This window comes from Puma concolor, chromosome E4 (assembly GCF_028749965.1).
Source record: "Puma concolor isolate L17-30 chromosome E4, mPumCon1.1.hap2, whole genome shotgun sequence".
Taxonomy (NCBI): Eukaryota; Metazoa; Chordata; class Mammalia; order Carnivora; family Felidae; genus Puma; species Puma concolor.
The window spans coordinates 13,922,885-13,937,201 of NC_141683.1; the positions used below are offsets into that span (position 1 = coordinate 13,922,885).

A 14,317-nucleotide genomic window follows, 5' to 3' on the forward strand; every position below is an offset into this window, starting at 1 on the left:
GGGAACATTCGTCTTACCCTCTGGAATTATGATTAGTTGATGGATTACTGTGTTGGCTTTTGGACACTCCTATCTCTGCATATCACTCCATTTCTGCTCTGTGAGAGTTCCAGCAGGAGGAAGTCTTTCTTTCGGAGGCAGTCTCTCAGTGGCCTGGGCTTTGTCAGACCCAGGGTCTACTAAAATCTGGTTTGCCTCTGGTGAAGTTCATCCACTAAAATAGCATTTAGGGACTGATAGAAAGAAATGGACATACGAGGACAGTTGGCACACAGTATAAAATGGACACCTGCTTAATAAAATGCTAGTGTTGTTACAAAGAAGCTAGCCGTGGGATTTTCCTCAGTCAGGGCAGTGTTTGCTACTGAAGCTTACAGAGCGTCTATGACTTTCCTCACCCACCACCCAGCAGTCCAGACACACTTCCCAAAGCAAGAAGCCAGGAGTAGGTTGCTGGGGAGAAAGGCAGAGAGAGAAGTATTTCAACAAGGCACAAATAAAAATGAAAGAAGAGTAGGGAAAAAGAAAAGGCAAATGATAAAGACACGATTAAGTTCCCATACTTAGAAAACATGAGCATCACAATGTAAAGTAGAATTTTTATTTCCCAAGATATGTCATCTTCTAAATGAATTTGTCATCATCTCAGTGGGTATCACTGTGTGAAATTCTGAACGTGTGCATTTTCATTAGTGAAGTTACCAACCTGTCTCAAACAACCTTGTCTTCCCGTTGCCCCGATTATCCTGCAACTAAAAAATGAAAACGATACAAAAGTCAACAGAGCATAGTAATTGCACATAAAAAGAAAACCTGGGTGTAGCTTTTTATGTTAGAAGGGAAAACTAGTGAATAATTATTTTAAAAAACAGAATATAAGTATACTCAATAAATACTTTAGAAAGCAACATTATATGAGTGGCAATAATCTGTAAAACCGGAGACTCAAGACTACAAACTTTCCCTGATGTGTAAGTCTCAGAAAAGAAAGCTCCTACAACTGGGGTGACCATACAATTCATCACACAAGCCTGAGCACTTTCAAGAGTAAAGAGGATGCTGTTCATAAATACATTAAAATAAAAAGGGTAAACGAGGATTGTCCCAGATAGTTACCCTATTTTGAAACGAAGCCACTTTAAAATCTGAATCTGTAATATCAGACATTCACCCGTTCTTGGGTGAAGTAGTGATATATTTTGCACATTTCCAAGCCTCTTGGTTTTTATCGATGCTTCAGATTCCAATAATCACTATCAGAGCTTAAATTTGAAAATGCTTCCTTGTACAGCGTTAACATTTATATACGCATGCACCGCCCCAAACTGAAGCCCCTAAGAGGTGCTTGGTCAAGATTCTTTTGAGCTCCATGAAAGCCAGTCTCCCAATGGAAAGGAAGAAGATATTAATAATTGGGATTAATGAGCATTTCATGTATCCTGTCCAAAAATTGGTTTTTAAATTTTGGAAAAATAACAATCGATAAACGAATTCGAAAAGTAAAAATGAATTCTGTCCTCTCATTTTAGTGTATGGAAAAAAGAACAGAATGTTTCTGTTTGCTATCTGGTGCTTATGGGTCACCTAATACTTTTTTACATGTTGATCTCCCATGTTTTAATAAACACTAACAGCTTCACAAAACCAGAATTTCACTTAATTAAAAGTGTTGTTTCCTGTTAACTTGAAAATTTTTGCGATGGAAATTCCTACAATTTCTTCCTCCTTAGATTATTTCAGTTATACCTACATGCTCCTTTAAGTACAAAGGCAGTATCCTTACAGTTTCTGTCAATGGCAGGCTATTTACCGTAAACGAAAGAAATACATTTAGAAAATGGGTGTGTGTTATGACCCAAAAACAGACTTCATAATACACAAACAGGATTTTGGTTGCCTGGTCAGTACAGATTTGGTTTTGGGTTTTGCTTTTTTCAGAAATCATCATCTGTTAAGGTTAATTAAGGTTATTAAACAACAGACAATTACAAAGTCAACCTAGTTATTTGATGAGTTGTAAAAATTAAATCTAATCAATGCCACAGTTGTATCCATTGTTCAGAAACTAGCCACTCATCTGGTTGTAGGGGGAAAAAAAATTCTATCAATCAGTTAATTCAATGATAGCTTAAATCATGCCACCTAGAGGAGAGCAGTGATATTTCTCACAATTTACTATTCGGAGAAAACCAACATGCTCAATTTTCTGAGTATTTTCATCACAGCTTATTAAACAATCATACAGTTGTCATTTTGCTGTAACACCTTTTAATAAAAACAATCAACGGTTTCTCCTCAAGAATATTTCCCACTGATTTGTTGTTTCATTTCCAGAGGAGAAACACTACCTAACGAAAACTACTGCACAAAAAAATGAAAGCTACAATTTGACATTTTGAAAATATACACTTTTAGAAAAGATCCCAGGTCAGTAACAATGGAACTTCCTTAATTCTAGTTATCTCCCAGTCGGTATCATTCTAAGCTAAAGCCTAGTCTTCATTCCTAAAACATAATTTAAATATCTAAATTCGTAATAGCAGAAATGTCAGCACTTACATTTTTATGAATCATCGAATGTCATTAAGGAATGAACAGAAGCATCTGGGCCATATATTGTATCTTGGGAATGAAAGGAGCAGCCGTCATGTTCTAATAGACAGAACTACTCGATGCTAACCCACTAGTGATGGCAGTTGCATTTTGCAGGATCCAGATAATTAAAACGTTTCAATTACCAGACATACTCAAGACCTAAAATAAATCCTTCAATAGTACATTGTAAGCTGACAGCAGCTACCAAAATGAAGCTTGAGAGGATAGGTGTTACTTAAACTCTAAAATGCCACTTCCAGGAAGGTTTTCGCCTTTTTGATATTTATCCGTTTCAGGCCATAGGTTGGTGTCCTAAGTAAATGAGACTGCAAAATAGAACATGTGCATTTAGTTTTTCGGAGCAAAGTTGGATTTCTAGAATCTCACTGTCTATGAGACACTAACATCATCTAAAATGTAAGGAATTACTGTTGTGGATAGCAGCTCTGTTGATTCAAGCTTGGACTTGACTGTATTGGCTGTGACCTCGCCTGTTCCCTCAACTGTTTTTTGGGGGACAATAACAGCATCTAAAGGCATTATAAGACACTGTACTCACATCTGGCACATAATAATTACTGTATAAATGTTTGTTGTTGTAATTACTTGTTCTGTTCCAATCTAAACTTGAATGAAGGATGGGACTATCAAAATAAGATGGTTGAGTGTGAAGCAACATTTTTAATAAATCAAGGAAATATTCTTATTTCAAAATAAATTCTTATCAATCAAGAAACACAAAGTGACACATGAAGAGACAAGATTCACATTTTTTATGTTCGATGGTCAAAGCCAGGTAACTACTAACATTTAAAAGAAAAAGCAGGGGGCGCCTGGGTGGCGCAGTCGGTTAAGCGTCCGACTTCAGCCAGGTCACGATCTCGCGCTCCGTGAGTTCGAGCCCCGCGTCAGGCTCTGGGCTGATGGCTCAGAGCCTGGAGCCTGTTTCCGATTCTGTGTCTCCCTCTCTCTCTGCCCCTCCCCCGTTCATGCTCTGTCTCTCTCTGTCCCAAAAATAAATATAAACGTTGGGAAAAAAAAAAAAAAAATTTTAAAAGAAAAAGCAGGATTCTAGCCAGCAGGACTCTTGCTACAGTCGTCTCTGCACTTCTCCCTATCAACCCTTCAAGGGTCCTAGGTAAGACGGCATTTTAATGTTTCAGTTCTGGAACAGTGTAAGTAGGCAAAAAGATAGGTTTTATTTTAATATCTCATTAAATGTCACAATCTTTTTACTCAGTGTGAGACTTGTCTTTCACACTGTCAAAATTATCTTTACAAAAGAATGTATTCTTATATTCATCTACTGAATTTTTGGCATTTAAAAAAACTGATCCTATCCATGTTTTTCATTTTACCTTTCAGTGACTGTACCACTGACACATGTGTTTCCACCGGTCTTCAGAGCCATCATTCTAACTGGGAGCAGAAATGTGGAAGGACCGAAATTGATGTAAATGATCTCTTATCACTGAACCTATAGGTTGTCCAAAATTTCTTGCCATTTAAAACAATGCTACAGGGGGCACGTGGGTGGCTCAGTCAGTTAAGCATCCCACTCTTGGTTTCGGCTCAGGTCATGATCTTGAGTTTGTGAATTTGACTCTACATGGGGCATATGAGGCTTTGTGCTAACAGTGGGGAGTGTGCTTGGGATTCTCTCTCCCCCGGCCCTCTCTGCTCCTCCCCCACTCGCTCGCTCTCACTGTCAAAGTAAATAAATAAACCCTAAAAAAATTATTAAAAAAAAACCCAACAATGCTGTAATACTGTTCACACAGCATTTTTATAATCAGGATTTTTTCCCGAGTAGGGTTTCTAGAAGAAGGATCACTGGGTCTCAATATGTATCTACTATCTGCAGACTATAAACTTTTGTTGGGAGGGGGGAGAGGAGACTCTATCTAGAAGAGAAACATTTACCATTACATAGATCAGAAACGAATGACAAGTCTACATGCACAGCACCTGGCCCTCGAAATGCATAGGAGAGACCCTCCCTACTCCACAGCAGGCACTGTGCTAGATAGGCATTGTGAATACATTATCCCAATCCTCATTATATGAGCAAGTGTATCCCAATGCCTGATTTATATGCTAGTGACATGTAATTTCACCTATCAGTAAGTGTACTTGGGAGAACCAAAACATGGCCCTTGTGTGTCACATGATCTAGTTATTACTAGTGCTTGTAGAGAAAGATAATATGACCTGGAATCTTGTGAACTATCAGCTTTTATATTAATAATACATTTAAGAGAGCCCAGTGTTCTTGTCCAAAGACAAATATTATATAGAAACAACCCTGCCGTTATGCTTGGGACTACACAGTATTTCAGGGGACTGCTGTGTCTGGCTGCCTTGCTGGTGTTTTGAGGGCTGATGTCAAGCCACTGTGTATGTCCACTCCATGGGAGGGGACACATTTTTACCTCAGATTGAAGTCTGGTTCTGCGAGCGCAAAAAGGCAACTGTCTAGTAGCCTGAGGGTGAATGGACAGCTGCAAGGCCACCCACGTGTAAGGACACAGCTCTCAGCTGTCTCTCCATTCAGAGCCCCAGTTGGTCCTGACCCCATACAAATCTGGTGTTCTCGCTTTGATGTTTATGAACCGATTGCATTGAAAATGCAGGATAATGATTCAGGGGTTAGAGAAACTGTTATTTATACAAATGTGGTTAACACCTCATCATTTTAAACTGGCCGTGCTAATAATGCTCATTGCGCTCTTTGTTTTCTGTTTTTTTGCCCAAATCTGCAATCTGCATTTGCTCTGGCAGGATGTCGAGTGTGTGCTGAAATAGACTGGAACTGGACAAGTCTAGAGCCCTGCAACCGAAGGCACGTCTTCAGGGAACTTCCTAGCTTAGATGTGATCTGGGATCTGCGGATCTGGCAGGTCTCCAGATGTCCTTTCTCCTGTGTCGGGAACCTGTTCTCTTAGAGAATCAATATGATTTATTGGTGTATTCATTCTGAAAGCTGCAGACAATTACACTTAAAAAAAGTGAAATGCTGGGGCGCCTGGGTGGCGCAGTCGGTTAGGCGTCCGACTTCAGCCAGGTCGCGATCTCGCGGTCCGTGAGTTCGAGCCCCGCATCGGGCTCTGGGCTGATGGCTCAGAGCCTGGAGCCTGTTTCCGATTCTGTGTCTCCCTCTCTCTCTGCCCCTCCCCCATTCATGCTCTGTCTCTCTGTGTCCCAAAAATGAATAAACATTGAAAAAAAAAAAATTAAAAAAAAAAAGTGAAATGCTATTTGTTATTTATTTTTTTTTTTAATTTTTTTTTCAACGTTTATTTATTTTTGGGACAGAGAGAGACAGGGCATGAACGGGGGAGGGCCAGAGAGAGAGGGAGACACAGAATCGGAAACAGGCTCCAGGCTCTGAGCCATCAGCCCAGAGCCCGACGCGGGGCTCGAACTCACGGACCGCGAGATCATGACCTGAGCTGAAGTTGGACGCTTAACCGACTGCGCCACCCAGGCGCCCCAATGCTATTTGTTATTAATAGTGGCCTCACATTTGAGGGCAATAGTTACCTGAGAAATAGTGTTAATTGTAAAGCAACTTAATATATCTTCTTCAAAATACAAATAGTGAAAAAGAGAAATCGACAAGAATTCAATCGATAAAATGACACTGATATTTGTATGTATTTAAATTGTATCCATAAAAGTTTGTCAGAACACAGACATGATTTCAAAGTTTACTGATATATTATCAGACTAAATATATGCTCTGTAACATTATTCTCTTTAGTTAGACCATGACTAGCCACATGTAGCTGTCAAAATTTAAAGTAATTAAAATTAAGTAAAATTTAAAACTCTGTTCCTTTGGATCACTAGCTACATTTGAAATACTCAGTAGCCACTTGAGCTACTGTATTGGATAATGGAGATTTAACATATTTCTAGCACCACACACGTTCCTATTGGACAGTACTGACTTGAACACTGAAATTATAAGGAATTATTTTCACTTCTTTAACACACATGCCTGCTTACATCCTTGGTTGTGAATGCTACTTACAAAGAGCATTTTAGCAGAAAGCTCAATATGAACCCCTGCTATTGGAGGGAGGGGCAAAAAAAAGTGGGAAGAGGTGAGCAGTGCTAGACTGGTGATTCTTGACAAAACATGTTTTGTGACTCTCTCAGGACACCTCTTGTGAGCACAAAAGGTTTATCACACATGTAGATAAAAAGCCCTACATTATAACTCCCTGAAATTATGCTTAGTAGTCCAGATGAAAAATATTACTGTGGTTCTCTAAGCTAAAGAGCACTCTTTAGAAAATCGAAAATTATTTGAGAAGCATTAGAAGTTATCTTCCACCTATAAAATTGTGATTAGATTTGTTGCAACTTAGTATTTTATCACTGTTCTAAATGTCTTCACATGAACTTCGAAGACCATTCTACTTCCAAACCTGTTCACAGGCCCTCTTGATTAATACATCTAATTAGGTCTCAGGAGAAGTTCACCCAGTGAAAAAGTTCACCGGGCCTACCTTTGCAGCAACAGTCACTGAGATTCATGTATCCAGCTGGCCAAAATTCAGACTCCTGTTTTCTTGGGGAGAGAAAGAGAGAGTTTTTTGTAGGCGTGGAGTAGTCCTTCCTCCTGTTTCCAGAATTTGTTCTTACTGCCAGTTCACCTCAAACAGTCCTCATACTCCTATCTCCAGGCCTTAACAGTCTCTCTACCTATCACTAACATATCGAATGGAGACAAATATGTCACATTAATTCTAAGAGGTGAATTTTAAAAAAGAGCAGAATGAATTCAGCTTCCTTCATTTAACTAATTGTATTAAATTTAAGAAACAATGGTAAAATTATTCTACATCTAAGTTAAAAATGTACAGTTTGCTATTTTACACACTGCTATGGATTGAAGATGTGTCTTCTCAAATTCATATATTAAAGCCCCAATCGCCAATGTTATAGGTATTTGGACGTGGAGCCCTCTGAAAGGTAATTAGGTCACGAGAGTGGAGCCACAGGGTTAGTGCCCTTCCACAAAAGACTGAGAAAAGATGATCTTTCTCTTCCCCAAGGAAGACACTGCAAAAGGTCAGCTGTCTACAAACCAAAAAGAGGGTTCTCACCAGACATCAAATCTGCTGGTACCTCAATCATCCCACCCTACGGAACAATGGGAAATAAATGTTCTTTGTTTTAGCCAGTCTTTCATATCCTAGTATAGGAACCTAGGCTAAGACAGACACAGAAAGACAGACACACATGCTTCTCCTTAAGAAATTACAAAGGTTGGGTGTCCAAACACTTTGGCTCAGGTCATGATCTCACAGTTCGTGGGTTTGAGGCCCATGTGGGGTTGCGAACGACAGTGCAGAGCCTGCTTGGGATTCTCTCTCTCCTCTCTCAAAATAAATAAATAAACTTAAAAAAATTACAAAGGTCCAAAAATGTATCTACTAATTTTTCAAATGTTTGTTTTTAAAAGTGAAATTCATGTTGCACAAACAGATCTACATACTAAACACAATAGTAGTACTCTGAAGTCATTAAAAAGACTGAAAAAATAAAACCTACATCCCATTTCACTTCAGACTCTTTATTTAGCACATATATTAAGATAAATAGTGAGCAAAAAAATTATCCAAAGGTTGTGAAAGTATCACCTTATTTATTTGACCTCCTCCTCTCTCTTCTATAGAAATACTTATGCTCTTTGGAGATTCCTTTTCAGGCATGGCCTAGGCTTTACAATTCCTTTAACTCCTGAGCAACACAATTTGTATCTTCAGTCTGTCTATGTTTCTGTTCACACTTCAACCTCAGGACGTCTCTTCTACTTATGTTTAACTAGGACATCTTCAGGCATCCGTCAACTGTAATCAGATGGCTTTGTAATGAAGTACTGTACTCTCATGGCCTGAAGACCGGCACAGGGGACAGGATTCGTTGGTGGCCACTGAATATTAAGTATATTCATAAACGCAAAACACAGTGATTAAAAGAGTCCTAAGAGGTTTTCCAGAATATAAACATTCCCTTTTCACTCCCTTGTAAAACACACAAAATATTTTAAAGAACTTGGACTTACCCTCAAATAAACCTTCCAGAACCTCCTAGTGAGTCATTTTCGGCTCTGAGTACTGAAGGTGAGCCTTTGAACTAGCCCATCTAAAGGGTTCCGAGGTATGCTTTTCAATGAGAACCATACTTGTTCTATGTAGAATTCTAGGGAAGTTGAAAATAAATCCAGTACTCCAACTCCAAACTACAGTGCTAAACTACTAAGTTTTTTCAGTCTGAAACACGTATTAATTTTGACTTGGAGATTTCAATGCCTAAAAACAATTACTGACCAATACTAAACTACGCTAAAGATTAAGAGCATTCACCGCAGCCATCTAAATATCCGGATAAGGGGATAATACCTAGTTACGAGTTATCTGGTTACTATTTTTCATATAGTCTTTCTAAACAAAAAAAAACCTTTTTATTATTATTGTATTCTAAATAGTTAACAAAAATACAATCCAAATGTTATATTTGGATAAATTGGGGGGGGGGTACGCAAGTACAGTTCTTTTTCTTTTCCCTCCTTAACTCAAAGACAATATAGGAAGATGGGAAAAATGCAGACTTATCTGGCTGATGTGAGAACTTAAATGTTGTAAGTCAAGTACTTAGGGTAAAGATGACAGAGCTAGAATATTTAAAATATTCATCTCCAGATACATACTTAATTTCTAAAACAATAGGCTGGTACTTGGATTTACATTCATATACGATGATATTCTGGCTACACATTGTATAGCCAAGAGGCACCATTACTAATATGTATATCAAACATCCCATCTTTATGACAGAAATCATTTCATGTACTGTGAATATGCTTCACAGCCTTCTGAGAGAAGTGATAAAATTTTTTCTTACACTGGCAACTCATTTTTATTTTGGGATAAAATAATTTCCAAAAGAAGAAAATTTGCATATATTCTTTCTTACTTTCAGTTAAAAAATCTTGACAAAGTTTTAAAATTAAACCAAAAACCCTAAGTGTATGTTTCAAAAGTGTTTTCGTAAATGAAAAGTGATTTGCCCATTTCTATCACCCAAACGTCCTATTTAGAAGAAGTTTTGCACAGTTTTCATATGCTCCAGAATAAGACTAGTAGCAAAAAAGAAGTATAGCCTTTAATTTTAGGGAGAAAAAAAGCTTTTAACTGCTGCAGAGAATTTTCTTTTCCAAAATTATGTATGCATTAGGTTATAATAAAATACCTATCTGTGTTAAGTTATATCGTGATATTTAGCACTCTTAATTACTATGGAGGAGTACTTGTCCACATTTATTTAAATTATCCTGACAAAATGGTAGTTCTATAAGTTAATAAGACATTAAAGTTCAAAAGTTGGGATAATTACAAAAATGTATTTTTAGCTTTGCTGGTTTAATCACTTGATCTTAGGTGGACACCTTCCTTTATGCTGACGAATACCAGGCCACGGACTAATTTAACCTTAGATACCTAATACCTGTGACACTCAAATGGCTTTGAAAATATCAGTATCTCTGCTCCAGCATAATTTTGAGGTGAGGATGCAGGTATCTGCAAATGAGAAGGGAATCATTTTATTATGGAAAAATGGAGAAATTTATTATGGAAAAATTATTCATTAAATAATTCCTCCACAAGCTTTACATCTTAGGCCCAGTCTCACAGAAATTTTGGAATGATATTCAACAGTCTTACTTTCTCTTTTCTTTTTGTTTAACAGCTAGATACTAAGTCACCCAATGTAATCACTTTTAAGGCAACAATAAAGACCCGAATCTCCAATCCCATAGAGGATTCTGAAGCAGACTACCAGCAGTCTAACTGCCATTTCACTGGTTTTAGTCAGACCAAAAAAGAGAATTTAAGCTAACCCAAAAACAGGGAAAGCGGGGGGGGGGGGGGGGGAGCTAAAACATGTCAAATATGCTTTCTAAGAAATTAGGCCTCACCGCATAAGTTAAACATGAGAATTTCCGCCCCAGTAAGTCTCTCACACAAAAATAACCTAACACTTAAGATAAATCTAAACCATTATATATGTATTACTCAGCATATAAAGGATCATAATATAAAAGTAAAGATTTGGTGTGCTCCTTAAATCTTACTAACCAGAAGATCTAAAAATGAAATCATCACCCTGAATCAGAAATACTGTATCACTTTAAATGTCACTACATAGGTTTTCTTAATAGCTCACCCAAACGAATACCCCAAATCCACCCCCCGCTGCAAACACACACACAGGTCTAAGAAGTTGGAAAGCTGAAACATACTGACTTCAAGGAGTTCATTTTTAATTATGAAGAGTACTGTATTTCTAGAAACTAGTGAAACTGGAAGAAAACACCAATGTCCAGACCAGTGTGTAAAACTTATAATGTCCTGGCAAATTGTGCCATCTCGCTGATCAATAAGGAACACTTCTTTTCACAAATGTTGTGAGGAACAATGCTTAAAATTATACATAGTCTGAAAACCTAATTTTCACAAAGTTTTCATGAAAAGGAAAAACACCAAGTTGGTAATAGTAAAAGTCTTCCGGATTTCTTACAAATTTTAGCTTTATAAATGTCCAACTCAGAGAGCATGAGGTATTTTTCTAGGAAAAATACGACGACAGTATATGCGTTTCCTCTACAGCCTATGTGTCGGAGTCGCTTCCAGACCCTGGTCTGCTGTTATCCACGCCATCACTTTCTTTGTCCCAGTCTTTCATGGACGCTCCCATCATGAAATCATCTCGTAGGATTGTCCATCCAGGGCCCTCTTCTGATTTCCCTTCAGTCTGAAGGCAATTACAGAACCAAAATATCAAAAGGCAATTTAATTATAAGGAATTAATAAAACCCAAGCTACAAAACAAACTTATCAACACTTACTTTTACAATAGGAATGAAAACAAGACAAATTATAGACTGATTTAATTTATATACTACAATATATGCACAAATATGTAAGAGAGCTATACGTTAGTATTTTAACCCCATAAAGGAACAATGAAAGCAAAATAATTTTTTTGCAGGGGGAGGGAATATAGTAAAATCTAGGTTTATTGCCAATTTTTTTAAATCTGGCAATCAAAACCAACAAATATTATTTAACATTCAGTGACAATTTATTAGAAAAATGTTGGCAAATTATTTTAAAACAAACAGAAATTTAACAAAGGCTTTTAACCCCACCCCCAAAAAAAGAAATAAAAGGAAAAGTAACTTGGTTCTGTGCTAGATTTTTATAGATGTTATCTCATTTAACACTTGATAAAAATTTGAACCAAATGTTCTTTATTTAAGTTATGATCTCATTGCCTGACCTAATCATGTAATCAAAAGACTAATCACATGCTAAAATGATAAATAACTGAAGCAGGCAATAAACATAATAGGTAGTCAATTCATTTTGCTTATTTACAGGATTTACGTAAAACTGTATGACAGCCTAAGAATTACAGCCTTTCATTTCATGGTACAACAGTACCACCTTGTGGTATTAATTAAGTAATACAATATATGCGGAACTCAAGCTCTGGGATTTCTTTCCTTCATTCCACAAACATTTACTGAAAACTGTGTATCAAGCACTGTTCTTCATGTTGGAAATACACTGATGAACAAAACAAAGTCCTGTCTTCCTGGAGCTAACAGTCTATGCCTTTCTATTTATACCATTTACAAAAATACACAATGTTGGAAAAATCTCCCTAAACATGTAAGAACCCAGGATATTTGGTTAGAAAATAGTGTTATCTTTATTGGGGCTATGCAATTTTTAAGAGAAAAGATATTAAAGACATTTTCTAGGTTACAAGAGACTACTTATCTAATTCTGAAGCTACCTTTTATTTTAAAAAACATAGCCCTGAAACAGTCACTCCATTTAGGGGAAAAAAAAAAAAAAAGAAAGAAAAGGACACTATTACAAACCAGAAAACATGTCCTACTGGATTACTCGTGTCTTCCTGGGATCAAAGAATCAAGCAGAGCTTGTACCCAAATATAATGGGAAGACTGGAGAGCATATAAATAAACGTGAGCAAAAATTTCAGAATTGACTTAGTATGTCAAAAGGCATACTTGTACTATAATTTAACCAACGTAAAGAACAAAAAATATCTGTGCTGGTTAAAAACCAACAGTAAAACATTTCTAAAGGCTCTCCTGCCACACCCATAGGGGAGCAATCAAGTAAGAAGGAAATCTGGAACTCTCCTCATGGAGTATGCTAACACCTTCCCATCCCTCGTTTCTATAATATCAAACCTACTTTCCTAAAACTATTTTTGCTTCTGTTAGATTAAGTTACTTAACTGGAAAAAAGGCTATTTGTATTTTCTTTGCTTCAACTGAAGTTTTGTTTGCTAATCTCCTCACCTTAATTAAGAGAAAGAGTTGTTCCCATGAAGGGATCCACTTTGACACAAGTAAAACACCTCCCTGCCAAATTAATCATTCAGTTTTCAAGTAAATTCTAAAAAGTGTATGCTTCCTGGTATAGCCACATGCAAGTTACTGACTAGTAAAGACTTACCCTGACATTGACGTTCGTGTTTACATATAAATATGCAATCTCAACGGTAAGCTTCCGTGTTCAGACAAATGCACCCAACATGCTATCAACATGTTACCAACCAGAAGGCAGATCCCACATGACTGAGCTCAATCCAGACTGTTCCTACATGAGAGCTCATCCTGACAGCCAACTTCTGCTGGACTGAGTTACTCCTCTACCAGGCAGCGCCACTAAAGCTCTTAGCACCTGAAGAAATGAGGGAGGCAGGAAGGGTGGGAAGGGACAAAGCCTTACACCCGTAGTTCAGAAAGAAAGAAAGGAACAATAGTGGACCAAAGGAAAGGACTCCTTAATTAAAATGTTGAGACCATGCTTGTCTTGAAAGACATATTTTAGGCGAGGGGAACAACAACAATAAATTCAAAGCATCTCTCAATTGACCAATTTGAAAAATAACAATGAAGTTTTACTGGGGAATTCTGGTGGTACTGTTTTGTTTTTTAAGCATTCAGTATCATCTATATCAGTAATTTTCCAAGTGTGGTCCTCAGACCAGCAGCATTAGCATCAGTATCACTTGTTAGAAATTGAAAACCTCAGACCCCACTCCAAGTCTACTGACTCAGAAACTAGAGGTTGGAGCCTGCAGTCTCTTTCATAAGCCATCCAGTGCTCCTGACACTTGCTAAAGTCTGAGAATCACCAGTCTATAAAGAACAAATATTTCTTAGTGAGTTTCATTCACTGCTACAAAACCAAGTACACTTTATAGCTGGAGAGAAAAGATTTTAAGTTTTGGAAATCCAATGTTAGACACATCACTGGATATTTTATAAATTGCCATCATTCAAGACTTCATATTACAGTGGTATTTTTATTCTGTGAAGCAAAAATATGGAGAGAGAAAAAAAACCAGACAATAGAAAACTCAGTATAAACAAGTATGGGTTAATACATTTTAAAAACAGACTTTTTCCTATAGTATCTGTCATGATGGCAGTTCAAGAAAGAAAACTCTGTCTTAAAAACAAAAGGATAACCCTTTACTTTCTATGCCTACACTTGATAAAGAAATACACAGCAAGAAAAAAGGCAGGGGGGCACATAAGGGGATAGTTTGAACAGAAACAACTAGTCTTGCTCAACTGCAAAACTCAACAAAACAACAG

General features: G+C 37.3%; 1 protein-coding gene across 1 annotated transcript in view; it reads right to left on the reverse strand.

Annotated features, from left to right (window-relative positions):
• Positions 1 to 10,912: 10,912 nt before the first annotated feature.
• Positions 10,913 to 14,317, reverse strand: part of RRP15 (ribosomal RNA processing 15 homolog) — a 39,555-nt gene continuing 36,150 nt past the window's right edge. The window contains exon 5 of the mRNA XM_025927849.2: positions 10,913 to 11,424. Within this exon, the coding sequence (XP_025783634.1) occupies positions 11,281 to 11,424 (144 nt within the window). The 3' untranslated portion in view covers positions 10,913 to 11,280. The remainder of the gene's footprint in view (positions 11,425 to 14,317) is intronic.